We start from the raw sequence: 25870 nt of genomic DNA, 5'->3' as shown, positions 1-25870 counted from the left end.
GTCGTATCGACAACCAGAGGGCCAGAAATGCAGGCAGCGAGGTTAAGGACCACTGCAAGGGAAGATTCCAGCTTCTGAACCACAGGTTTCCTCCGGAGTTTGGAAGACAGACAAAAATCTCATGGGAGAAATCTGTTGCTCTTCTCACCTACAACTAATCAGATGTTGTTATGTCAATTAGCATATAATATGCATCTATTACAGAAAACAGATTCCTTATGCCAATTAGTTGTGGATCGCTCTACAATAAATGCTACTTCTGTGGCTCGTACTGCAAGTTTTTCTTAATACAAACACACTTCCAGCACGCTTTGTTTTCCCCACGGTAGTTGTGAAAGACCAACATCGCATCGCTGATGCAGGGCTTTGTTTAATCATAAGCAGATAACGGGAAATAGGGCGAGAAACAAGAGGGCAGCAGCACCTCGCGCTGCGTATGCCAGGGGGCACGGAGAGGCTGCCTGGCACGGCGCTGTTTTGGGAGGGCACTTGGAAACTTTGATCACACGCGCCCACTGACTTACGCGAGTTTATGGGGCTTCGAGGCGCCTCAACCGTCCCGAAAGCACATTAGAGTCTCAAAACATTGGGAAAAAAAATAAAAAATAAGAATAAAATCAAAACCAGCGCTGCCAGCCACACACGAAGTTCTCTACTACTCGCTGAAATGAATAAAATGAAGTTGTAATGGGGGGAGGGGAAGACAGCGATATCAAAAAAGCGCTGTCAGAACTTGGTTGCAGCGCTGGCCCTCGCCCTCGCCCTCCTCCTCCTCTTCCTCCTCCTCCTCCTCCTCCTCGTCGTCGTCGTCACTGTCCCCGTCCCGTCCCGTCCCGTCCCCTCCCTCCGCCGCTCCTCCCCGAGCGGAGCCGGGTGCTGACGTCACCGGCCGAGGCCGACCGGCAATGGGCGCCATTTTGAACCCGCGAGCCCTCCCGCGGCGGCAGCTCGGTGCGGCGGATCGCTCCCGCCCGCTCCCGCCCGGCGCCCCCCCCCGCCGCCACCGCGAGACATGGCAGGTGAGGCCGCCCCGCCGCGCGGCGCCGTGCTGCGGGCCGGGCCTGCGTGAGGGCGGGCGGGCGGGCGGCAGCGCGGGGCGAGGCCTGCTGCCGCTGCGTGCTGCCGGGCCGCGGGGCCGCCCGCCTGCTCACGGCGCGCTCTGTTCCCTCCGCAGGGGTGGCAGGAGGCGGCGGTAACGGCAACGACTTCCAGTGGTGCTTCTCGCAGGTGAAGGGCGCCGTGGACGAGGACGTGGCGGAAGGTGAGGGTGCGGTGGGCTACGGCGCGGCACGGCACGGCGGGGCGGGCGCGGCCTCCTCCCGGCGGGACGAAAACGGAGCGCCGGGGATGCGCGGATCCCGCAGCTGGAGTCGGCCGGGCGAGGCCGGTCCCGCTCTGACGCGGAGGGAACGGCGGAGCCGTGCGGCTCTGCCCTCACCCCACGCACAGCTGCAGCCTGCATCCATCCTGCCTGCCTCCATCCTGTGTACCTGCCTCCATCCATCCTGCCTGCATCCACCCTGTGTACCTGCTTGCATTGCTGTCGCCGTCCATTATCCCTGCATCCATCTATGCTGCCTGTGTCCATGCTGTGCGCCTGCCCGCATGCTGTATCCACCCCGTGTGCCTGCCTGCATGCTAGGAGTGGAAAGGGCCCGGCCTGGAGCGTGTGAGGCAAGCACACAGCGTGGCAGGGGATGAGAAGGGATAATAAGCCTTCTGCCTGGAAGAAGCATTTCTCAGCGCTCTGTGGAAACAGCATGAGGTTTAGCTGAGGTTCAGTAGGAAGATGCTTTCTTTTCTTTCCTAAAATTTCTGTGTTCCAGCTGTTCTGGTTGGAGACAGGCTTGAGTGTGAAATGTGTGAAACATCATTCTGTGCTGTTAGTTACAGTCACTTTTACTGCATGAATTGAAACGTCTGTGTTAAGTGGAAAAACTTGCAATCCCAGGGTGTCATCTTCTGGGTGCACTGAATGTTTTTCTTTACTGTCTGCTACAGGGCAATAAAGCAGACGATGTTTTCGTTATCGTGCCACTTGTTTGGGCATTCCATTCAAATAACAGCTCTGGGAGGAATAGACATAAGCTGCAGGAGGAGCTAATGGTCAGCTCAGGCAGTTGTTTTTGTTTTCCTAAGCATGCTTTCACTGTGTAGTGTCATGCTGAAGTTCTGTTAGTAATGTACTTGAGTGGCTTTTATGGATTTCCTGGCTGGTTCTTTCTTCCTTCCTTAGCACCTGTGTGTGTAACTAAGAGTTACTTCTTCCTGTGCAGTGGAGCAGCCCTGAGCACCTTGCTTCCCAGCCTGCAGCTGAGCCGTGCAAGGTTGTGCAGAGCTGGAAAGCTCTGGGTTTTGAAATACCAGTACTTCTTAAACCCAGTTAATTATTTAAGTGCATAACAGGATTCTTCAGAGGGGAACCGAATGTTACTGATGAGATATCACCGAGGCTCAGCTCTCCATGAGAGTGCTCTTTGTTGTGAGTGACTTGAAATGCAGAGAGAAAGTGGGGATGCTAATGCTCAGTGCTTCTGTTCTGAATTTCCCCAAACGTACCTCATGAGTGCTGCTTCTCCTGGGTTAAGGATTGCAAATTGTGACACTATCAGTTATAAGGAATTCTAGTTTTCTTCATAGGGCAGTTAATACAAGTGATCATTCATTACCTGGTTTTATCAAGGTTGATAGGAAGTTTGTTTTCCTACTGGAATATGAGAACTACTTAAAAGATTTTGTGACTTGAAGTCCATATTTTGGTTTGTGTTCTGGTATTGTTTAGTTTCCTGTTTGTTTCTGTCCTGAAATAGGGGCGTGTTATGTGCAGTTTATTTGCTAATAATTGCCTGGATTTGACTGAAATCAATTGAATTTGAGAATTCGGTTCTGTTGCTAAATTGTTGGTCACAGCTATAGGAATATCTATTAATTACCATTTATTTTCTGGCATCTTTTACCAAACAGATCTGAATGTATTGGCTGTGCTCTGGCTGACCTGAGTCAGCCTCCCTGCGTACTGCGCATAACTGCCATGAGTGCAGTGGCAGTGTTTGTGGTGGAGAAAACACAACTTTTCTGTACTTCTTCTGCCCCTTTTTGTGAAGAGTGAGCTCTGCAAGGGGAAGCTGAAATGGCAGCACCAAGTGTCTGTCTGATACGGTGAGCACGGGCTGCTCTGCCAGGTGTGCTTGCAAACAGCTCAGTCAGTGGTAGAAATTAAGATGCCTGTTAATCAAGCAACTTAACCAGAATTTTGCTTCCTCTTGAAGTGCAGTTCTGGAGCACGCTCTATGTTCAACAGTTGTCTCTAATGCCTTGCCTTGGTCCAAGTACTAGGTATGGTACCACAACAAACAGTTTGTTGTGGTCAGGCTTGCAACTGCCATCTCCATTCATGGGATTTTTTTCTAAGCCATCAATGCAGAGAATCCCTTTCTCTCTCCAGTGTCTTCTGTTCCAGTTTCTTCAGTGAGTAATCCCTGAGATCTGTGCAGTGCTCTGTGTGAATGGAATAGAAGAGCAGTGTTTGCCGTGCTCCGAGTGGCCCTACAAAGAGGTCAGGAAAACACACTGGTTTTGGAAATAGGTCATTTTCTAAAGCAGGAGTTGGATTCGATTCCAGGAGGAGGGTTGGATTGGAGGCAGATACTGAAGCAAGGGGCTGGTGCTGGGGATGGCCGTGCTGTCTGTCTTTCTGGAGAAGAAAAATAAAACAGTGTAAAACTGTGTTTGTAATGTGGTTGTTAGTGTAGACGTGGCTGTAAGAACCACGCTGATTGCCCGTGGAACTTTGCATTCCTGTGTTACCTTTTGTGCTAGAAATTAGCTTCCTTAATGCAGGCTTCAGTTATTTACTTGCTGCTGCTCGAGGCCTAATGGGTTGTGAGATTTGAGGGTTTAATTTGTTTTGCATGTTCAGGAATGTTGTGGGTGGGTTTGGGGGGGTTAGGTTGTGGGTTTTTTGCTTTGTTTTGTTAAACAAAGTCTGAAACAGTTATTTAAACAATGTTCAGATATTCCCAAATTCCTTTGGGACGGTTGTGCTCCATGTAATTAGTGGCTGCTTTTGGATGCAATGAGCGGAGTATGTGTACATGTGTATGCATATATTCATAGTGTTACTGGAAATCTTTGTAACTGACCCGTGCTGGTGACAGGTTGGAAGCACTTGAGGTGTCTGTGATGGAATGTGAACCTCTGTGCTGTGGAGGTCCTGGGTTTCCTCTTACTGACACTGGGATTTCTTTGAGTTTTGCTTTTAGCTCCCCATCCCCCCCCTTCCCCCCCAAATCTGTATGTTTTTTTGGATCGTGTTGAACTCTCCCCTTCTGTAAATGCCATTTTAATTCAGTTCTAGTAAGATATATAGATTCCTGTTTTTAGATATGAGCACGGAGGTACAGCTGCTCCATGGAAAGCACTACTCATGCTTTCCTGTAGGCTGAAGTCTTCACCTGTTCTGTTTCATTGGAAATCTGTTGAGGAGGAGCTGAGTGTACTGCTTAGTTGTGCAAATAAACACGCAGTGCCCTGCTGTAATGGACCACAACTCCTTGGAACTCATTTATTAACCTGGGGGTGGACCTCTAGGGTATTTCAGGCAAGCAGAACTTCAGTTCCTCCAAAAAACAAAAGTTGTCCTTTGAGCTCAGAGCCATCACTGACTGCCTGGTGTGTGTTGTTCTGTTGGGCTGGATCGAAAGCTCACGTGTAGATGTATGAAATCAGCTTTGGGAAGTGCTTTGGTGGTGGGTTGGTTGGTTGTTTAATGTGGACAGAGAAAATACTTTTGCATACAGTTTTGAAGTGAGCCCTTGGTATGGAGCAGCTTCCTCTGGAGGAAGTAGCCTGAGCCTTTCAGGTAGAACACTTCTGTCTTGTGCTGTTTCATACAGCCCCAGGACCAAGAATTCATCTTCACCCTTTATTCCACAATACACAATTCCCTAAAAATGTTGCTCTCAGACAGTAGTATTTATTAATAAGCACTCTCCTGAACTGCAGCCCTATCAGCCAACCATAGAAGCGAGGTGTTAAGCCACTGGGAAGTAAGAAAGGATGCCTAGATATACAAGTGAGTAACTGTATTTAAGAAACAAAAATAATGGAAGAAATAAGTTCCATTCAATCTTCAGCCTTTGTTAAAATGACCAAGTTTTGTGTGCTTGGAGAAGAGGATCTGTCCTGACAACTAACATGCTTTACAATTAATTCTGTTCCCTTCACCACGTTATAATGTGCTTCAAGATGGAGGCATATACGTGTGTCTGGATAAGCTTTCATTCCTCTGTAAGAAAAGGCACAGTAAGGCGAGCACACGGTGAAGTTCATTTCCATCTCACTCAACTTCAGCTTTACTACAACTCCATCTTGCTGCTGCTTCACCCTTGCTTTGTGCTCACACACTGAGGCAACCACGTGCACTTTAACCTGTTTCTGATACCACTCCCAGGGCCCGTAGTGTCCATTTACTGCCTGCTTCATTGAGGAGAAGCTCCAGCCTGTGCCCTCTGCCCAGGCCCTGGTGCAGCAGCTCGGGTGCCCTGCTCATGCTCTTGGTGACCTCTAGTCTGTTCAGTGATGTAAATGAGTATAAAAAGGAGACTTAATTTGGACTCAGTGAAATTCTGCTCCCTGTTTAAAGGCAGTTCAAGCCATTTTGGGAGTTGTTAGAGTATTGCAGAAGAAAAAAAAGGGTTAAACCTGATGGGTGCAGGTGGGCAGCGCAAGGTAAGCTGGAAGAAACTTGGTCTGAGCAGAACTGCGACCCTTGGTGTATTCTCCTGACCCCAGTACATCTCACTTTTGTGTATTCTCAATCATAAAAGTGGAAATCTGAGCACAGAGTCTAAAAATAGCATGTTCTGAAGCATAGGTTATTTTCAGTAACTGTGTATGTTTCAAGTGGGTGTAGATAGCTCTGAGGTTTGGCTTTCATTTCCACATAACTCCGAGATAGAAATCTGATTTCTATCAAATCTTAAATGAACAAACAGTGCTAGGAAATACGTTGGGATATAGTAACAGCCGTACACCTCACGCTGCCACACTGCAGGGCACCCCAAGGGGCCGTTCAGTGCAAGCAGATCCTAACGCTGATGGTCAGGGAGTGTTCTCTTGCAGTGAACGTCGGTCAGGTGGCAAGCACTGTGCATCTGCAGCTTGTTAAGTTCGGATATAATTCTAAGTATTTTTCTCTGTTACTTACATTTAATGAGCACAACTCTACATTTCTTCTTTCTCTTTCATTTCGTTACTGTTCCCTCTAGTGCATCTCTCTGCATCTTGTTTTCTTTGCTGATCTGCTTGATTCATCATCTAGGTGCTTTGAAACACTGATTCCTTGTTGTCTGTGGCTGGCTGTGTCTTTCAGCAGTTGTACCTTGGTGTATTGGCACTGCAAAAGAGATTTCTGCTCATCTTGCAGTTCAGCACATCACTGGGGCATCCCACCTTCTGATTCCAGGTTGGTTTAGGAGCATGTAGCCTGCACTCACCCTTCCTGTGCTCTCTGTTTCATTCGCACCAACTGTGTGAGAGCATGGGATGTCTTCAGGAGCGTCTTTCAGCTGTTGCACCAAAATCTCTCTGGAATAATGAGCACAGGGGGCAGCAGAAGCTGTCACCTTAGTCTTGATTACCAGCTCAGAGATGTTCTGCCTGTGTTTCGTTTCCTCTTACAATCTCCTTTCTAGCTCATGCCAGCTGTCTGGCTCTGGTCCAGGTCCAGTCGCTTCCTCTCGAAGCCCGAGCCTTTCCAGTGCCATAGTCCCCTACAACAGTTGATTGTTTGCATCTCCAGAACAGATTGTGGACAGAGATGTGAACTGCAATGCTTTCCGGGGGGGGACAAGACACAACGCAGGTCTGCTGCCATCTCTGACACTCTAAGTTGAATGTGAAGCTGTATTACTGAATTTTCCCCCCAGAATAGTGATTGAGATCCCTCAGAAGTTGAATCAGCTTCCTTTTTCAGTCCTGATTGAAAACAGAACTGTTTCACTTCCTTGTGAGGCCCCGTCTGCAGTACTTTCTAGCCTGGGACTTTTGGTGCAGGAGGGACGTGGAGCTGTTGTTGGAGGGTCACGAAGATGATGAAGGGGCTGGAGCACCTCCTCTGAATAAAGGCTGAGGGAGCTGGGCTTGTTTATCTCGGGGAGGAGAAGGCTCTGGGGAAACCTCACTGCTGCCTTCCAGTTCCTGAAGGGAGCTTACGGATAGGAGGGTCGTGGACATGGTCTGATGGTGACGGGATGCAGAGATGGCTTTAAACTAAGAGAGGAGGTTAGATGTTAGGAAGAAATTTGAAACAGGTTGCCCAAAGAAGTTGTGGGAGCCCCATCCCTGGGGGCATTCAGGGCCAGGCTGGGTGGGAGCCTGGCAGCCTGGTGCAGTGGGTGGGGGTTGGAACTGGGTGATCTTCAGGATCCCCTCCCACCTAAGCCACACTGTGATTGTCCTTTAAGTGCAATAGCTTTTAAGAATGGGAGAAGTTGATGCTGCTTGTGCCTCCCTATTGCTAGTGCCAAGCAAGATTTCCAGCTGCACAGTCATTCATGCACTAGGGGGCTATAAACTAATTGTTCTGGTTTTTGGTTTTAGGAGCAGCAGCAGTTTTCTGCTTTTAGTAGCAGCAATATGCAGCCAGCTTAGAGAAGTTCATGGTGGCTAATTTTAGACATCCAGTTTAGATGTGTAAACAGTCCAGGCATTGGTATCAGTGTTGGAAACACACAGTGTGATTCCTTTGTGGGACTAATTTAGTTTGTGAGCTCGAGCTTGCTCTCCTCTCAGGAGCATAACAAAAGCTGCCCCCTGGCATCCTGTCCACCTTCACTCCCAGCGTAGCAGCCCATAAAGATTTGGAGGCCTAATTTTACAGAACTACAGTAGCAGGGGTTGTGATAGGGGTTAGTGATAAGCAGGGAAGATAAAAGGACACAGAGTTTTTATGCTGAAGTTCGAAGCTTCTGTTAAGGCCTATGGTACAGCCACATGATTGACTGAGAATGGCTTCCTCTGTGTTATTGTGGGGATGGGTATTTTTAGCCTTGTAGCATGTTTGGAGGTCATGCAGTGCCCGTGGAAGTGCTCAGTGCTTTTAGATGTGAGGGTCCAACAGAATCAGTCTCCAGCTGCCAGCACTCACCCCACGCTCCTTCTGGCATCCCGGCTTCAGAAACAGCTGGGAGTTTCCTGGTCTGTAGGCAGACCATAACTCAGTTAGAGCTTCTTTCCCAAAGTGAAAGCAACTTTAGTGCTGCTGATAACTTAAAAAAAGTAATCATGAACTCAGTTTTGCTTGAGAACTTGAACTTCAGGTATTTTTGAGGTTTCTATCTTGATGCCTCTTCCCCCCACTAGTTTCTGTGGAGCATCTTTGCAGTAGATCTGCTGCATACTGTTTCAGTGAGGAGTTAATGTTTCAGACTAGTTCTGTTAGGAAGGAGTGACGTTCTGCCCTGGCACTGAGCTCTCTTGTTCACCCTCCTCTTCATTGTCCTCTACCAGCAGCCACACAATTCCAGTTCGTGTGGTAGCACCTTTCCACAGTGCCTGACATAAAGGATCTCAAGGTTGCGTTGGGATAGGTAACATATCAAGTAACAAGCAGCTGTCAGACTTAACTTTGTTGACTTTGTAATGCATGTTAAAGTAAAAAATAGCACAGTGTATTTTGGGCAAGTAGCTTAGTGTACCCTTTGACAGAGTATGTGAGGGAACTTACTGCTAGTTTATTCCTCTTCTGAAACCATAATGAAAAATGTTTTTGTGTAACTTGCAAATGATTGCATGTGTTAAGGAGTGATTTATTTGTGCTGGAAGGATGGAAGTGGTCAGTGCTCCCAGGTGTGCTGGTGGTGGGATGGTCATTTGGCTGCTGCATAACTCAGGGGATGCTTTCATATTTCCAGTAGGTGCTGACAATGCCATGAAATTACTGTTAGATTGTTGGTTCTAGCACTGCTGTCAGTCTTGGCGTAGAGTTTGCACTTCAGCTAGTTCAGTGCATGCTGCCTTTCCATCTGAGCACGGAGCTCTTTGCTTGTGTTGCGATGTTCAGTGTTTGTGATTGCCAGCCAGCTGCTTGGAATAGCTTGTAATTTGTGCATTCACTGCACCCAAATATCCACTGGGTGCAAAGCAAACATGTAATTGTGGGAATAATCAGCATGGATCAGTATTAATGGCCAGCGGTGATGTTGGCAGCATGCACACAGAGGGGTTTGGGTGGGTTTGGGTTGGCTTTGTTGACGAGGACTCCGCATCCCTGTGCGTGTCATTGCCCCCCAGCGTTCATGCAGGAACAGTGGGCTGACTTTAAAGCGTTCTCATAATTGCTGTGCACGTACATGATGCCAGTTGTCATGAAGGAGCCGTGCTTCAGTTTTTCTTGTCAAGAAGGAAAAAAAAGTTGCAGGTGACCAGAAAGCTGAGTGAGGCTTGGCTTTAGATTTATTGGTGGCTGAGAGCTTGTGGGGGTTGGTGGGGCAGTGGGTCCTTTCTCAGGTGGCACGGTTGTACCAGCGGATGCTGATTTGGGTATCAGGAGGAGTTCCTTCACAGTAGGAAGGTCAGAGCCTGAACAGGCTGCCCTGGGCAGCGGTGGTGTCCCCCATCCATGGTGGTGGCCCTAAGGACGTGGTTCAGTGGTGGACTTGAGAGTTAGAGGGATGGATGAGCTTGGAGGTCTTTGCCAACCCAGATGGTTCTGTGTTGCTGCTTGGATGGGGGCTGTAGGGTCAGGTTTGCAAAGAGCTCTGGCTGCTTGTGTAGACCTGGGGATGTGAGATGGTGGTCACTAAACAGGCAGCACGTGGCAAGTGGAGATCCCCTGTGAATGAAGAGGAGGCTGTGGCAGAGAGGCTGGTTAGAAATGGTCCTGCAGTCAGCTCTAACAAGGGCATCAGTTGAGGGAAACTTGGGAGTGGAGTATGGACTGTGTAGGGTTTGTTCTCTTGTTCTGGGGCTGAGGGCTCAGGACTAGCCACTGTTGTGTTTTTAACCAAAATTAAATCTTCCTGTTATGTTTTAAAGGTGAATATAGAAAATAGGCCAATCTGGAGCAAGTCAGTAGTGTGATTTTTGAAGGCTGGGGTAAATCTGTAGAAAGGTTATTCCTTTTCTTACTGTCTTCAAAGCAAATAAATGGGGATCTCTATGCACTACAGAAAAAAATAATGAAAAGCTGTCTCTGGGGTCTGCTAATAAAAACAGCAACATGAATGATAAACTGAGAAAACTGGTCAGGTTTCCTAATGATCTTCCTCATAAGAGTGGGCATTATTCAAAGGAACATAAAAGCACATCAGAATCAATGCAGGGGTGTAGTATTCATTTGATCTCCCAGAGCCAACTCTGAACTAATTGATGGCAGATACTTCAACTGCTGCAGTTTTTTTCTACCTGCATAGTAAAACAAAATAGTGGCTAATGAGCACCAGCACGGTTCCAGCGTCCATATACAGTCCTATGGTGAGTAGCTTTGGTTGCAGTTGCTGTGTGCCTAAAGCCTGTGGCAGACATCTGTAGGTCCATCTGTCCTCCCCCTCGTTTAGAGATGGTTTAATGGCAATTATTTCTTTACTGCCACCTCCAAGGGTTGTGGCTTGTAGTGGTAAGTACTGCTTGTTTTCTCAGCTTTGGTTCCAGGGCAGTCTGTTCTGGAGGTCCTGTGCTCTTGTCTTTTGTGTCTGTTCCTGCAGCTGCTGTCATCCTTGCCTCTTGTTTGCTGTATAAGCATTGATGCTCCTACATGGAGTTGGGTCGGTAAGCTGAATTGGTGGACTTGATTTTTTAATTTGGCCAATTCAGGTTGCTGAACTATCAGCATCAGCAGTGAGGTGGGGGAGGGGCAGGCCTGTATCAGCATGGCTTTCACCAGTGCAGGCTGCAGTGGTGCTCTGCAGATGGACCACTTCGGGCATGGTTCTCACTTTGGGAACTGTGTGAGCACAGCTCCCTTTCGTGTGCCCATGGGGATGGGTAGGGTGCAGTTTGGATCCTTCAAACAACAAGCCTTCTCTCTCGTGTTTGAAGGCTCTCAAGCTTACAACATGGAGAAATGGTAGAGTTTTAAATTGTAAATGATTAAATTTTGATGGGGTTTGAAGCAATTTCTGGATACTAATGATGTAAATCAAGTCGTTGGGCTGCATTAATGCAAATTGTAATTCTGTTTTGTTTTCACGTCTTGAAACATCTTGATTTGCTTGACACGTTACAGTGCTATTTTATTTCTGTTCTTTTTACAGCTGATATTATTTCAACAGTTGAATTTAATTACTCTGGTGATCTTCTTGCAACAGGAGACAAAGGTGGCAGAGTGGTTATATTTCAAAGGGAACAAGAGGTCAGTGACATGAAAAACAAAAGTGCTGTTACTACACTGCTCTTGTGTTGCACAGTCTCACTTCACCTGCTCATGCTGTGACGTTTAAGTGACTGGATAGGTTGCTGAGGAAACCCTAAGTGAGCCATATTTCCAAATGTCTGCCTTGAGCTGAATTCAGTAGGTCAGCTTGGCAGCGGTTTCAACCCCACACTGCTTTGTAGAAACACCCCCAAAATACAGTGAATGCCTCATATGTAACTTGTGCTCAGTGTCATACGTGTGGAGCTGCCATGGATGTTGTCCTGAGCCTTTCACTGAGGCTCATCTAAGACGCATTCTATTTCTTTTGAAATTAATATGAGGAAACAAGGTTGTGAGAACGAATACACGTTAAGCTGCAAGGACATCAGGGTGTGATAGTTCTGAAACTCAAGAATTAAGGATCTGGTGTCAGTGGCAGAATGTGGATGTCTGTGCTTCACAGGTTAGGAGCAGCCCTCCCTCCTTCCCTTGCTGCACAGCTTTTCACACCGCTGTGCCGTGCTGCTCACCTGTGTGATAGTGCTGCACTGCATTCTGCCCGTTCACCAATGCAGGTATCTCACCAGGCTGTTCATATCCTGGAAGAAAAGCTTTTAATGGAAGTGTGTGCTAAATCCTGACAGATTCAGCCTTGTGCTGAGAAGCAGGTTTCATGCCTTGTCATGTCTCACAGAGCCTTAAATCAGTGTTCCACCTGGCGGTCCTCGCCCACCGCCACGGAGCGGCTTGGAACAGCTGATGAGAATTTGAGCCTTTTCCTGCTTCAGAAAGACTGAAATTGACCGTGGAGTTTTGTTTCAGCTTGTTTGTGCACCAAGTGTGCTCACCTCGAGGTGCTCTGCTTTAAAGCAGAATCCCACTTCTTTGGTTGTGTGATTTGAATGATGCTGATTAACGAGCAGACCAGCGTTGCCTGTTTCATCCTCACTGTGATACTGCTCTTAAAACGTTTTACCAAAGAGTTCATCACTTACACTGTGGGGTTTGAGAGGTGGTGAAACCAAAATCCTATTGCTGAAAAAGCTGCTGAAATGTTATACTGCTACACCTAGACGGCTCATTGCTCATTTATCATTTAGTCTGCTGTATGGACTTAACTAAGGCAGAGGCCAAGGTCAGAAGTGGCCTCCTGCTCAGGACCTCTCTCTTTTTGACACTTGTTCAGAGTGGAGCTGTTACTGTATTTGTGCTCAAATTTGTGCTCAGTCATAAAGCCAGCTGTCACGTCACTTCCTCTTCACATTAAAGAAGTCACACTTCTCACACAGCAGTATTTGGGAGGAGATGGGCATGACAATCCATTCATTCTCTTGCCACATGTAAAACTGCAGGATTCCTGGAGAGGAGGAAGGGAAATCTAAATCAAATAAGTATATCATACTGCAAACTTAATGCAAAACTTACCACTGGTATTTTTAAACCATGCAATTTTTTTTTACTGTGTTAATAACAAGTTATGATAGTTGTAAAATTTCACAATGGGAATGCAGGCTGAAATGTTGGGCATCACACCCTGAACTCATGGGGCATTACTGCAGTTCCAAGCAGCTGATGTTACTCACATGCTTGGTTGGAGCATAGTGAAACCGGTGCCTTGTACCAGGCAGGACAGCCTGACCAAAACATGGGTGGTTAGGTAAGTAATGGAGATACCTAAAAGTAGAGAAGATCCTATCCAAAGTGCTTGGGAGTTAAATGACAGGGAGAAAAATCAAGTCTCAGAATTAACAAAGTTTGTACTTGTTAGAGACTGCAAGGGAGAAAAAAGAAACACAACTGAAAACCTTCTCAAAGTTGCACAGTCAAGCATGGAAATGAAAGGAAGCATCAGAACAAACAGGTTGTCTTTTCCTGGGCAATTATTTCTTACCTGCCTATGGAAATGAGTTGCTTCCTGTAACATGAGGGATTTGTGGCTGTGTTTTGGGGAGTTTGTTTGGGCTCTACAGCTAGAACCCAATGGGGATCTCTATGTAATGCTAACTTCTTTGAAGGGCCCCATAACAGTTCCCTCCAATCGGAGGTGACAGATCCACAGGTACTTGTTGCTTTGATCTCTATTCCTTGGTACTGCATCTACCAGATGAGAGTAATGCAGAGTTGTCCCCTGGATCTGTGAGGGGAAGAGGTTTTCATGTGCTTGTAATGTCTGTGCTGCATTATGATGTGCAGTAATTTCAGCCTCTGGATTTTTATAATGAAAAATGTTGTCAAAACTTAATGATAAGCCTTGATACCACTCCTGGATAAAGCATGTTTTAAAACGAGCCAGAGAGGAGCTAGATGTAACGCTCATATGACAGGTAACTTTGTGTAGTCATGTTTTCATAGAACCATATGTAATTACACCATGTACTGAGTCCTCCAACATTTATTTGCTTGTCTGAAAACCCTGTGTTATGTCCGTGTTGTGCTGATGAGAGGAATCAGTTTTGGTGAGGTGCAGAAACCAATCCCATGAGTTGTGTGGCTCAGCACGTAGGACATAGCTGGTTTCTGCTCCTGGGACAGGCAGTGCAGGCAGCATGCCTCTTCCACGTGCTCTCAAATGAGCAGGCAACTATTTAAAGGTGTGTTTTTAAAAAGGAAGTCTGCACATAATGTGTTGCAAAGATATTTTACAGACAGGATAGCAAATTCAGCAGCACCCACTGTAACAGTTTAGAAACTGGCAACCAGAAAGTAGTCCTTACTTTGTATGTACAATTCCTAACGAACTGGGTAACATCAGCTTCAAGAAATATTGTGTTTCCTTGCAGAATAAAAGCCGTCCTCATTCTAGGGGAGAATATAATGTTTACAGTACCTTTCAGAGTCACGAACCTGAGTTTGACTACTTGAAAAGTCTAGAAATTGAGGAAAAAATTAACAAAATTAGGTGGTTACCACAACAGAACGCTGCTCACTTCCTGCTGTCTACAAATGGTAAGAACACTTTGCTTTTGCAAGAAGTACTTGTTATGTGTGTTGTTTGAATATTGTCTCACCAGTGATCTGCTTGTGGGGGTTTTCTGGAGTGTTTCGGGGTGGTTCTAGTGTCTTCTCCCATCGTGAGCAGCATCTGTTTTGCTTATAATGCTCTGTCAATCAGTGACTTACAAACTCAGAGGTAACCTAGCAGCAGCAGAGCAGGCGTCATCGCACGGCTGCGTTGCAGGGCTGTGCTGGCCGTGCCATCAGCATGTTGCTCTGCTTTTTTATTATGGATTCTTTATAATGGGGCTGCCAGTATGCAGAACTGTAGCAAAAGTCTGAATTTGGCTTAATTTGATCATCCTAATTTTGAAATTCAATTTTTGATGACGCCAAATCCATTTTGAATTATAGTATTTGAAATTGAAGCAGTTGGATGCTGGTTTGGATGCTGGTCTTGCCTTTCTGATACCAAAACATTACACGTGCTTTTGAAGAGCTCATGGCTTAAATGATAACAGTCACTCTAGGAGTATATTTATACCATTTTCATTCACTTTTTTTTTCCTTCCATTATTTTATCAGTGCTTAGCACGTATTACTGAGATGATCAGTGCTATGAACATTAGGACTGTTTCATTTTGATGCATCATGGAGCAAGCTGTAAATGTAGAGCAAAGCTGTGCATGAGAAACCCACACCTGTTGACATATGCACTTGTTCCTAAGGTTTGGGATCTCCTTTAGCCTTGTTCTTCAGTGATCTTATATACAAAACTTCAAAAGCAGGAATGACTCCTGTCTACTGGACTAGGAAATTAAGTTAATCTACTTTTGATCTAAGCCTTGCTAGACTCAAAACAGCCCTTCAGCTGTCTCGTCTGAAATGATTGGTTTCTTTCCTTAGCATTTCTCTGTCTAAAATAGATTAGATAGTGCAGGGCTCACTGCTGCACGGTGGTGATCAGCGCGTGGAGCGTGCCTTGCAGAGGGGCATGCAGGTGAATGGTAAGCTGTCTGCTTCATAGTTAGACAGAACCTTGTGTTCTTTCAAACTGAATGTTACGTTAGAGTTGAAATGAAACCTGCTTATTGTTTTCCTTTTCTTTACTGGTGCTCTGATGTATTTCCCATTCACGCCCTCCAAGTGCATGCTTTTTGTTTATTTTTAATGCACTAATTCTGCTAATCAATGTAGCCGAAGGCTCAGTTCTTCACATCTATGCAGAAAGTATTATATTTCGTATTATGAGGTTTGAAGGACTCCAGTGGGATCCTTTCTGTTGTGAGCAGTAGAAATGTAGGGAGACAAGTAACACACTCTGCTCACCCCTGTACTTAGGGATTTAATTGTGGAATGTGATTCATTCTCAAGGATGTGAATTTTTCTTGATTTTAGATAAAACTATTAAATTATGGAAAATAAGTGAGAGGGATAAAAGAGCCGAAGGTTATAATTTAAAAGATGAAGATGGAAGACTTAGGGATCCTTTCAAAATCACAGCACTACGGGTACGTTTCTGCTCTTTGATTTTCAATATCTTTTTTGCATGTACTTTTTTACCTTTGTATTACCAAGGTTGTCAGCTGAAATGTGCGGGTGGAAACGATGCTCTGGTCCATAACAAAAATATTTCCTTCCAATGGGTTGGTTCTTGTTTTGTTTTTCTTGCTGTTTTGGAATCGTACCATATTTTAAATGCTTTTGAAATCAAATCTTTTCAGATTAAAGTATCTTCTTAGGGACAGCATTTATCCAACTCAGTGTATTTGAACTGTGGTAAAAAAAAAAAAAAAAAAATTAAAAAAGATTTATTGGTAGTTTCCTTTGAAACTGTCAGGTAGGGTCTTTTGTTTGGCTTTCTGCATCTGGCATTGTGAATTTAGGAGGAGTTTGCCTTTATGTTGATAACTCAATTTTTATATTGATTGTTGCTCGTTTCTACTTTTCATATTTCCCATTTTATGAACAGGACTGCTCTATTAAACAGTGGCAGTACAGGGCAGTGTATGGGAGGTGTCAGTTTGGGGCATTTGGAAAGTCTGGTGACTACTTCTGTAGCCTTGGGATTTTTCCAGGTTCATGGTGGTACACATGGCAGGGCTAGTGCTCCAGACCTAAGACCATTTAAAGCATGAGCTCAAGAAAAGCAATCATATGGGGGTAGGGGATTTTTGGTGTCTTTTGTTGTTGCTGTATGTAGGAGTCAAACCAAGGCTCTCTACTTTCTCATCTCGTGTCACTCTGGACACTTGCAGGAACTATACTGCTGCAGTATAGTTGGTTTTTGTTTTTTCTTTGTGTTGGTTTTTGTTTTTTCTTCTTGCTTTTCTTAAACTGACTGTTGAAGTGAAGATGTAGGTATTCAAGAGTATAAACCACAGAAGGTGTCATTGGGCAGTGTTCTGTAGCTCAGGGGGCTGCAACCCCAGGTCGTTAACTTCATGGTATGGGGTGGGTGTAGGAATTCATATTCTTGCTGGAAAACCAGGGGGAGGATGGCAGTAAATTGAAACTCAAATAGGAGAGGTGCAATTAAGTAATGAATTTTGAATCAGAAATCAATTTTATGCCCAAGTTGACTGTTCTCTTGTGTTTCAGGTGCCAATACTGAAACCCATGGACCTAATGGTGGAAGCAAGTCCTAGAAGGATATTTGCAAATGCACATACTTATCATATAAACTCTATTTCAGTAAATAGTGATCACGAAACGTACCTGTCTGCAGATGACCTAAGAATTAACCTATGGCATTTAGAAATCACAGATAGAAGTTTTAGTATCCTTTTTTTAATCTTCTATGAACTCTAAGGCAATGTAAGTTATGTATATTGAAGAGAATTATTTTAATTTTACTATTATGGTAGTGTTTGAATCTAAGAATTAAAGCAAGGGTTATAAAAATGTAGAGATTTGATGTAGTGAAGGGCAGTTTGGGGATGGTCGTGGCCATCTTCTCGTGCAAGCATTCTTTCAGAGGAACACTGCCAGTGGGAATACCCAGATGGTTTAAATTTTGGAAGCATTCTTTATGGAGTTGAGTCTACGCTTAAAATAAGAGCAAAAAGATTTCAAAAGTAGATACCTCTTTCCAAAGCTTAAGGTCTCTTAACTGTCTCAAATAACATTTCTCTTAAACAATTATTTTTCCATACCAAATGGTATCATTAACTGTAGAAGTAATTCTGGATCTTCTAGGAAGCCTGGCCAACACTGTTATAGTACGTCCTGTATTGGCAAATCTGCAACAAAACTGATGTTTCAGAAATATTATGTATTTAAAAAATCATATATGTTTTTTGAGGCTTTAAGCAAATAAAGTACAGTGTTCAATGGGATGTGTTGAGAAGGAGATTATAGAGGAACCTGAGATTTCCACCCTTGAGCTTAATTGGCCTATGTGCATTTAACTAACCTCCTTGGTGCTGAACTGGGGGTTTGGAGGCTAGTTTCACTGTAAGAAAAATGTCATATTTCTTTTTTTTTTCCTTATAAAACTTGTTGTTATGGAAGTAAAAATCTTAAAAGACACGGATTAATTCTTGCCTCTTAGGATTGTTGTGGGGAGATGGGGCTCTTGTTTCACAGCACATTCTTCAGACCATCTTTCCACCCTGCTTCCGTTACCTCTGCCATCTGCTGAAGTTGTTTGTAACAATGAGGTGCCCTTTTAGTCTTCTCTAGTGGCTTTACTTCCTGTAGGTTGCTGACAGTGGATGCTAATATTTGCCCCAGTTTCCTATGCTGTAGAAGATGACATATGATACGAAGCTATATATATAAGATGTTTTCTTAGTAGCAATGATTCAAATGCGAGTTGTTACATGCCTTCACCAAAACCTCCCCAGATATTGTAGATATTAAGCCTGCCAACATGGAGGAGCTGACTGAAGTGATCACTGCTGCAGAGTTCCACCCACACCACTGTAACGTGTTTGTGTACAGCAGCAGCAAGGGAACCATCCGGCTGTGCGACATGCGCTCCTCGGCGCTCTGCGACAGGCATTCAAAATGTAAGGGCTGCACTCTGGCCTTGAGGGTTTCTTGCTTAGCTCAAATCTGTAGGTGTTTGCTCACAAATAAGCTAACCGATGGGTGAGGACCGCACGAGGTAAGGAGGGGTAGTTTTGTAGAATGGAACGTTTTAATTGTCTTGTTCTAGGCCATCAGCAAGCAGAAGTGTAGCATGAGGCAATTGACCACCTGACTCTGCTCCTGTTTACCCATCTATGCATCATAAACTGATGGGAACAAGTGCTTTTGGCACCAGTGAGACCTCTTCTGTCCACACTCAGTCTTGGTGATTCTCAAAGGTATCTGCTTATTGAGTTCAGGGCAGTTTATTTGCCTTTGTGCATAAGTACCTGGGCTGCTGCTGAGGATGATCCCTTTTCTTTGTGCTCATTTGCAGCACGTAGGGCAAAGTATGTTCTTACAAATAAGCACCGTTAGAAGGTGAGTTTCCAAGGATGAAAAGTGAATGGTTTCTAGTTTGCTGAGACGTGTTTAGCCCGGTAGGTGAGGAAAGTCAAAGTGAGCAGTGTTGGTGCTCTGCACCCACTCCCTTGTTTCTTCTTCATTACTGCAGCGGTGGGAGTTTATTGGGGTTACCTATCCTGGAGGGTTTTCTGCCCTACTGATCATTGCAGGTGAGCTTTCAGTAGTGAAGATAAGGATTTCTTAGGGAAAGGAAATATCACTGCAATGTGAAATGTAGAATGCTGTGCCAGGTCATCTGTTGGCCTTAGTGTTGCCTTAAAACATATAAGCATTTTATCTTTTTTAACCCTAACATCCTGTTAAGAGGGTCTACTCAAAAACAGAAAGAACTGTGTCCTAAAACATAGACTGCAGATGCTGACTTTCAGTTTAAGTAGTGTATTTCTTTAGCTGCTTCCTGAAACCATACATTTCAAGTGTAGATGCTATTATTTCCTCTCAATAGTTTGCACTGTACAACTCAGGTTTAAATAAAAGCTTGTTGTGTAACAGTCTCAAAATACTGGGGTCACTCGTGCAGGTTTTGTGCTGCTATTTTCACCCTCTTTAACAGAGCTCGTGGATCAGTAGTAGGGTTTATACTGTACACACAGATGGTGCTTTGGTTGGTTTTCTATTTGGGGTTTTCTGTTGTTTTTTACCTTTTTCCTGATGCAACCCTAAAGACCTGAGAGTGATAGGCTGCTGGTGCTGTGCTCCGGGTGAGAATGCTGGAGGGCTTCAGGTCACCAGGTGCCAGAGACTGAATTGTTATTCATTAAGAGACTGTTTAAAAAGTAATTTAATGTTTTAAAGAAGAAGCTAGTTTCTTGTCTTATTATTGTCAAAGCAGTTGAAAATGTTGGGGGCTGTAGAACTTGGTGTTGGTTTCATTTCTAACTGTCTTCTGTCTACAGTCTTCGAAGAGCCTGAAGATCCTAGCAGCAGATCATTTTTTTCAGAAATAATATCATCAATATCTGATGTAAAATTCAGCCACAGCGGTCGCTACATGATGACCAGAGACTACCTTTCTGTTAAAGTGTGGGATCTCAACATGGAAAACAGGCCTGTAGAGACATATCAAGTACGATGATCAAGTTTCCTTAAATAGCATCTTTCATTTTTCCTTCTTTAAGTCTCTAACATCAACCTCAATGTTTCCAAAAGGTCCACGAGTACCTTCGAAGCAAGCTTTGTTCCCTTTATGAAAATGACTGCATCTTTGACAAGTTTGAGTGCTGCTGGAACGGTTCTGATGGGTGAGTGGCTTCGGGTTGGATCGCTCCTCTCTTCCTTTTGTCCCCAAACAAGTGGTGCTTTGCTGTCGGGTTGAAGTCGTTAGGCTGTGGGAGGAGTGGTGGTGTGTATGTGGTCGGTTGATTTTGGTGCTGGTGGTGTTTTGGTGTTGGTTTTTCTATTTCCCCAGAAAGTGTTCAGTCTTTCATCCTCCAGTTGCAAGATGGGAATAAATGTTGGTTTATCAATGTATTCAAAACTGGCCATTTCAAGCCTTGCTTTGTACTCAAAGCGTATACAAGAGCATCCATCCATTGTTCTCCAAATTAAAACTCCTTTCAGTGTTTTCTGTAGGCTAAGGAAGATAGGACTGTGTTAGCTAACGATTTACGTCTGTTGCAAATAATGGAAGCACTTATCTTGCCTGCAAATTGTGGAAGCACTGTCATCAAATACCAAAGCACTGTTTGTTTCCTGTTGCTGGCTACGTATAAAATGCTTTCAGAAGCCGTGGGTAAGATCGTGGCAAACCTGGATGCTGTGTGTTGGTTTGCCTCTGCTATTCTACCTAACTATTGCAGGATTGTGCATTTCAGAACGTCCCTAACAGTGGCTTGTCTGCTACAGAATGTTGAAGCTAGATGGTCTTTATGTCCCTTCCAACCTGTGGCATTCTGTGAAATGCTTTCAGGCTGTTGAGTGGAAAGGTGTCCCAGATTTGGTTTGATTCCACCAGGAGCTAGCCTTCGATGTTTCAGCCTAACTCTGAAACACCCACCACGTAATCTAGAAAAGAACAGTGGCCAAAGGGGTCAGATTTGGTAATGTGTGTGCATGGGAGTCAGTGAAGGAAGTGAAACCAACCCACATTGTTAGTGGAGTGCTGGTTGAGAGTGCGTGGGATGCTGTGCACCACTTGGGAGTTAATTTTCTAAGTAAATAGGATTAGAACATTGACTGCTGTCAGTATCCACTTGCAAGTGGCTGTGAGTTATTCAGGGGGAAGAAAAATCATACTGTATCAAAAGGGTTACCAAAAACATCCAGTATTTCCAGTTTTTAGTAGGAAATGTGTAAAAGAAATGGTCTCTCCGCAAACTGAAATGCAAAGAAACTAATGTTTGATTCTGCATTTTTAAGCAATTTCTGCCAGTCTTTGCTTACCTCCCTTTGAAAAAGGAAAAAACCCTTTCTCTTTGTGTTCCCTCGTGCAGTCTGATGAATTTCCTATTAATAGCATCTCATGCCACTCCTCCTCATTACTTTTGTAATGCCACGAAGGCAGTGTGTGTTGATAAATAAGCTGACAATGCTTTGCCAAGGTGATGTGGATTTTAAACAACATGTGGGACTACATACACATGGAGCAGCAGCTCTTCCAATTTCAGGTGGTAGAGAGTAGTGTTGAATATAGAAAAGAATGAGCTGCTTAGCTTCAGTTTTAGGCGTGTTCCTTGACAGCGACAAACTGCTGTCGTTAAAAAATAGGTATTTTTAAAAACTAATTCAGTGTTTTATGCAGAGAGTTCCTGAAGGGCTGCGTCGGAGGCTCACATAAGGGGTCAATTTTATTGTTTCAGAATATTTTTCATAATTAATAATGAAGATGAGCACGGTGCAAAGGAAGGCACTTGTGTTTGTGACAGTCCAGTGAGACTGCGTAGTTTGCAGTGTATGTGCTTCCTCTGTAGCTTCTGGTGCTGAAGGGTGAAGGGATAAAGTAGGAATAGGAAGGTTTGCTTTGCTTCCATTAAGGTGAGCACAGCCCAGGACTGCTGCTGAGGCCTCGTGGCAGGGGCATGGACCAGGAGCAACGCCTGGGAGAGAAAATGAGGGAGTGGAAGCGGTACTAGGTGCCCAGCAGGCCCGAGCAGAGGCGTGCATCAGAGACGAGAGGTGTGGTGCCAGATACTGGTGGTGAGGCTGACCTGGCACCTTTCGGGTGAGGGAGGAAGGTGGGGATTGAATGCCCATGCTGGAAGCCTGATGGCATTTCCCTTCTGTTCCTCAACAGTGCTATCATGACTGGATCTTACAACAACTTCTTCAGAATGTTTGACCGAAACACGCGACGCGATATCACTTTAGAAGCATCCAGGGAGAGCAGCAAACCTCGTGCCATCTTAAAGCCACGTAAAGTGTGTACAGGTGGGAAAAGGAAGAAAGATGAAATAAATGTTGACAGTCTGGACTTCAACAAGAAGATTCTTCATACTGCGTGGCATCCCATGGAGAACATCATTGCTGTAGCTGCCACCAATAATTTGTATATATTCCAGGACAAAATTAACTAAAGGTGACTGACTTGAGGACAGAGTTGTCTTCTTGCATAGCTAAGCTCAGTTGTTTATCTGTAAAAGAGAAGGCCTTGTTGTCCTACCAGTGAAGAACATTGATGCACTTGCTTCCCTTTAGGTAAAGGAGAGGATCTGGCCTGGGTTTTGCTTTCACGGTGTAACTCTGCCTTCGCTGAGGTTAGGGAGCATCAGTTGCAGTTTTCTGAGGAAAACCCTCTAGAAGCAGAACTGATGGACAGTGCTCAGTCAGGCCAATACTCAAAACAAATGTATTTATTGAAGTCTGAGCCTTCCTTTCCAGTTTATAGACCAAAAATTGAACACCCAAGAAGAAAACAAAAAAGTCATAAAAATGTAATTTCTATCTTTTGCGCTCTTTCTCCGCTGTAATATTTGGGCCTTTCAAGACATATATTGTGCTTAATGCCTGTAAACATTCCTCCTCTGGCCTGTGTCGAGGCTTAGGTGTTTTTACCTTGGAGCACTTAGGTAGGTCTTGAGCTGGGTTGGTAGGCAGGTTTCCATGAATATTTACTCACCAGTTGTATCTATAGCCACACCTTCTGGTGTAAACCACATAATAAAATAACAAGCTATAAAAAGTGTTTTTAAATCTGAAGGTATGTATTCAGTCTTTTTTATTTTTTTATTGCATGTACTGAGATTGTCAGATCTGCCCATCAGGATTTTTTTTTTCACAGTGTTTGTCCCAAAACAGGGATTTCTAGCAGACTTAATAAAAAGTTTTTTGTGTAGTATTTCAAATTCTAGATTTCGAGTTTCCTTGGAAGTGTCATTGAGTTGCAGTTGCACTGGTTTTCTTGTACCACGACTTTTGTATACGGAGTAGATTGAAGAGCTTAGAGTAAGGAAGTCCACAGCCTTAATAGAAAGCAGCCACCTTGCACAGAAGGGAAAACAAAATGTTTAACAAGTTTTCTTCTTTGAAGATAAAAAATTAAGTTTATCTGATGCCTCTCAATGTTAGGTAGAGACATACCTTATGTGCATTATGTTTTTTAACCTTTTTAGTGTTTGTCATGAAGATACACTTTATTTTTAATGTTTGGCATAATAGGTTGTATCTCACGTTGCAGTTCAAGCCAGCAATAAAAGTTTCTGGATTATGCCAAGCAGCAACACAGCGTAAGACATGTTGTTATGTTCTGACTTGGGGTGTCAGAAAATACGGAGGCTGCTAGCTGGTGTTCCTGACTTTGTTAGAACTCTGTTCTTGCTAGTTGTTACCAGTTTTGTTTTGGTTTTTAAAGCCTTAGGTACTTTTTTTCTTCTTCCAAAGGGGCCTAAAACGCATCAACCTTTTGTTCAGGCGGGGTTAGCACGGGTGGGAGCACATCCTGCTCTCAGCAGGCAGCAGTGTGAGCCCTGCCTGCTCATCAGGCACGGACACCCTGAGCTTCCCTGAGGACATGCAGACGTGTGGTTTACACTCCACGTGTACTGAAGTGAAGGTGTACTATGATTACTAAATCAGATCTGCATATGCAAACGTAAAAATGTCCATCTTACCCCCTCGATTATTGTCCATAGAGTGCCACTCTTGTTCACAGTAAGCTAGTAAGTACAGCTAACGTTGAGGTTCTACAAATTTAAAGAAAAAAAAAGAAAAAAAAAAACCTTATACTGTATATTGGTTGTGACACTATTTGCAAATCTTGAAATATGGAAGTGCTGGGTCGTTAAAGGGTTACATTTGACCTTGTTCCTAAGATGCATACTAGAGCTAATACAGTGGGATTGTACATACTTGTTCAATTATTTTGACCAAAAAGTTTAATAAATTTTAAATGTTTACCTGGATGTGCTGTGTGTGTTTTGACAGCTTTTCCTTCCCTTGTGAGGCGACCTGAGCCTGGTGTCCACGTGGGATGGCTGCACAGCTCAGCTGTCTGCACGTGGGGGATATGTTCATGCTGACTATTTCTGCTCTTTTTTCAGCAGCTGTAAAGAGAGAGGATACAATGAAGTCTTGTTGTGTATCTCTTCCAATGAAATAGAGGGCCAGACTGTTGAAGCCTGTTTCAAACTGCTCGTTTTGATGCGGTGATTCCTTCGTGCCTGGTTACTTAGGGCCTTGGTGAGTAGGGCCCATCAAAAACAGCACTGGCACAGTGGGATGGGGCAGAGCCTGGCCCAGAGCTGTGCCCGGAGCTCCCCGTGGCTGTGGGTGATGGTTCTGTGGGGCAGTGGGTGTGTGAGTGCTGCTGCCTCCTGCTCACACTGCTCTGTAACGCCCACCAGGGATGGCTGTCACCCAAACCCTTTCTGTTTCGTGCATTATGTGCCACAATATTTCTTGAGTCTCCAAAGCAGGGGGCAGGCCCACCAGCTCCTGGGGCACCGTGTGCTGGAAGGCGTGCCCCAATTCAGCCAGCAGCAAGGCAAGGAATTTTGTTCATCTCCAGGAGCAAGAAAAAGGTAAAAACAAATGTTTTTTTAATATTATTTTTATTATAAATGTATTGCTCATCAGAGATGGGGATAGCTTTAAGTTCCTGTCCTTTCAAGCCCTAAGGGCTGCGTGTGTCTCGTCACAAAAGGTTTTGCCATGTCCCTGTGTTGCAAGGAAGCTCTGTGTTTCAGCTCAAGGGTCAGATAAATGATTTGTGCCCGGCCTTTGGAGGAGGACCTCTGGTAAAAGCTATGTCTCCAACAGTGACCTGTCAGCTCCTGGTGGGCATGCAGAGACCTTCCCAAGCCACTTTCCCATCCTGGACATAACAGGCAGGGTAAGCAATGTTTTCCTGTGTCCACAGTTAATTCTGCATCACCAAATGCCACCTGGGGTGTGTGTGGGGCTTCTGTGGCTGTGAGTGGGCAGGGGTTGGGAGCCGTGGGGCTGTGCTGCTGGAGTGCTGAGGTGTTGTTGGCAGCTTCCAGGAATCCTCTAAAATACCAGTAGTTACAACAGGAACACAAGAATATTCCAGTGCAGTGCATCTTCTCTTCTGGTGAAGGTCTGCTCGTCTGCTACAGATAAGTTTTAGGAGCCCTGGTGGAATAAGGCATGAATGCATGCCATGTACTGGGGCTGCAGAACGCCCCACGCCACTGCTGTCATTTAATGAAGATCTTTATGGACATAAGGAATGGTTGGATGCAGTTTTTAGGCTTTGTTGGTTTTTGTTTTGTTTTTCAGTATTTGTAAGAAAACAAGATACATTGCTGTTAAAAAAGATCTCTTTTCAGTGGAGGAGGAAGCAGTTGTTCTGATGATGGTTGTACTGTCATTGCTCTCCATACTGTTGTGGAGGAACTCTGAGGTTCAGCTCAGATTTATAGTCAGATTTCTCAAAAAGCTCAACTTCATGAGAATTGCTGTTCAGAAGCAATGAGAACTGCTGTTCAGAAACTGGTAATGTCCTATCTTTTTCATTGCAGATAGACATACACTTAGAAAAAATCAGCAGGCACAGCCTGCTTCTCCAGCAGCACGTACCTGATGAAACCCCTGCAGGTGGGCATTTCCAGCAGCCTCAGCAGGATCTGCCCATGGAAAATGAATTGTGCCTTGCTTGGATTGGGGCCCACAGGATGCGGCCTT

General features: G+C 44.7%; 1 protein-coding gene across 2 annotated transcripts; it reads left to right on the top strand.

The window, feature by feature from the left end:
* Positions 1–899: 899 nt before the first annotated feature.
* On the top strand, positions 900–24126 carry PPP2R2D (protein phosphatase 2 regulatory subunit Bdelta). Of its 2 annotated transcripts, XM_065746427.1 has the most exons (10): positions 900–1019; positions 1175–1261; positions 11256–11353; positions 14137–14302; positions 15689–15801; positions 16892–17069; positions 18139–18303; positions 19687–19856; positions 19940–20031; positions 22023–24126. In XM_065746427.1, the coding sequence occupies exons 1-10, from the start codon at positions 1013–1015 to the stop codon at positions 22300–22302; spliced, it is 1356 nt and encodes a 451-aa protein (XP_065602499.1). In that variant the 5' UTR covers positions 900–1012; the 3' UTR covers positions 22303–24126. The 2 variants fall into 2 exon arrangements, with proteins under 2 accessions (XP_065602499.1, XP_065602500.1); XM_065746428.1 differs by lacking the exons at positions 900–1019; positions 1175–1261; positions 11256–11353; positions 15689–15801 and having other exon boundaries at positions 14221–14302.
* Positions 24127–25870: the final 1744 nt, after the last annotated feature.

Source organism: Cyrtonyx montezumae, unplaced genomic scaffold, assembly GCF_038088225.1.
Source record: "Cyrtonyx montezumae isolate F1298 unplaced genomic scaffold, pur_monq_1.0 scaffold_4, whole genome shotgun sequence".
In the NCBI taxonomy this organism is placed as follows: domain Eukaryota; kingdom Metazoa; phylum Chordata; class Aves; order Galliformes; family Odontophoridae; genus Cyrtonyx; species Cyrtonyx montezumae.
This window is presented reverse-complemented; position numbering and strand designations above follow the sequence as displayed.

Bases quoted from the DNA above. Each gene is read 5' to 3' on its own strand.
- PPP2R2D (XM_065746427.1), top strand. The intron at 19,857-19,939 runs GTACGATGATCA...TGTTTCCAAAAG, and splicing joins GGCCTGTAGAGACATATCAA to GTCCACGAGTACCTTCGAAG. The intron at 20,032-22,022 runs GTGAGTGGCTTC...GTTCCTCAACAG, and splicing joins TGCTGGAACGGTTCTGATGG to TGCTATCATGACTGGATCTT.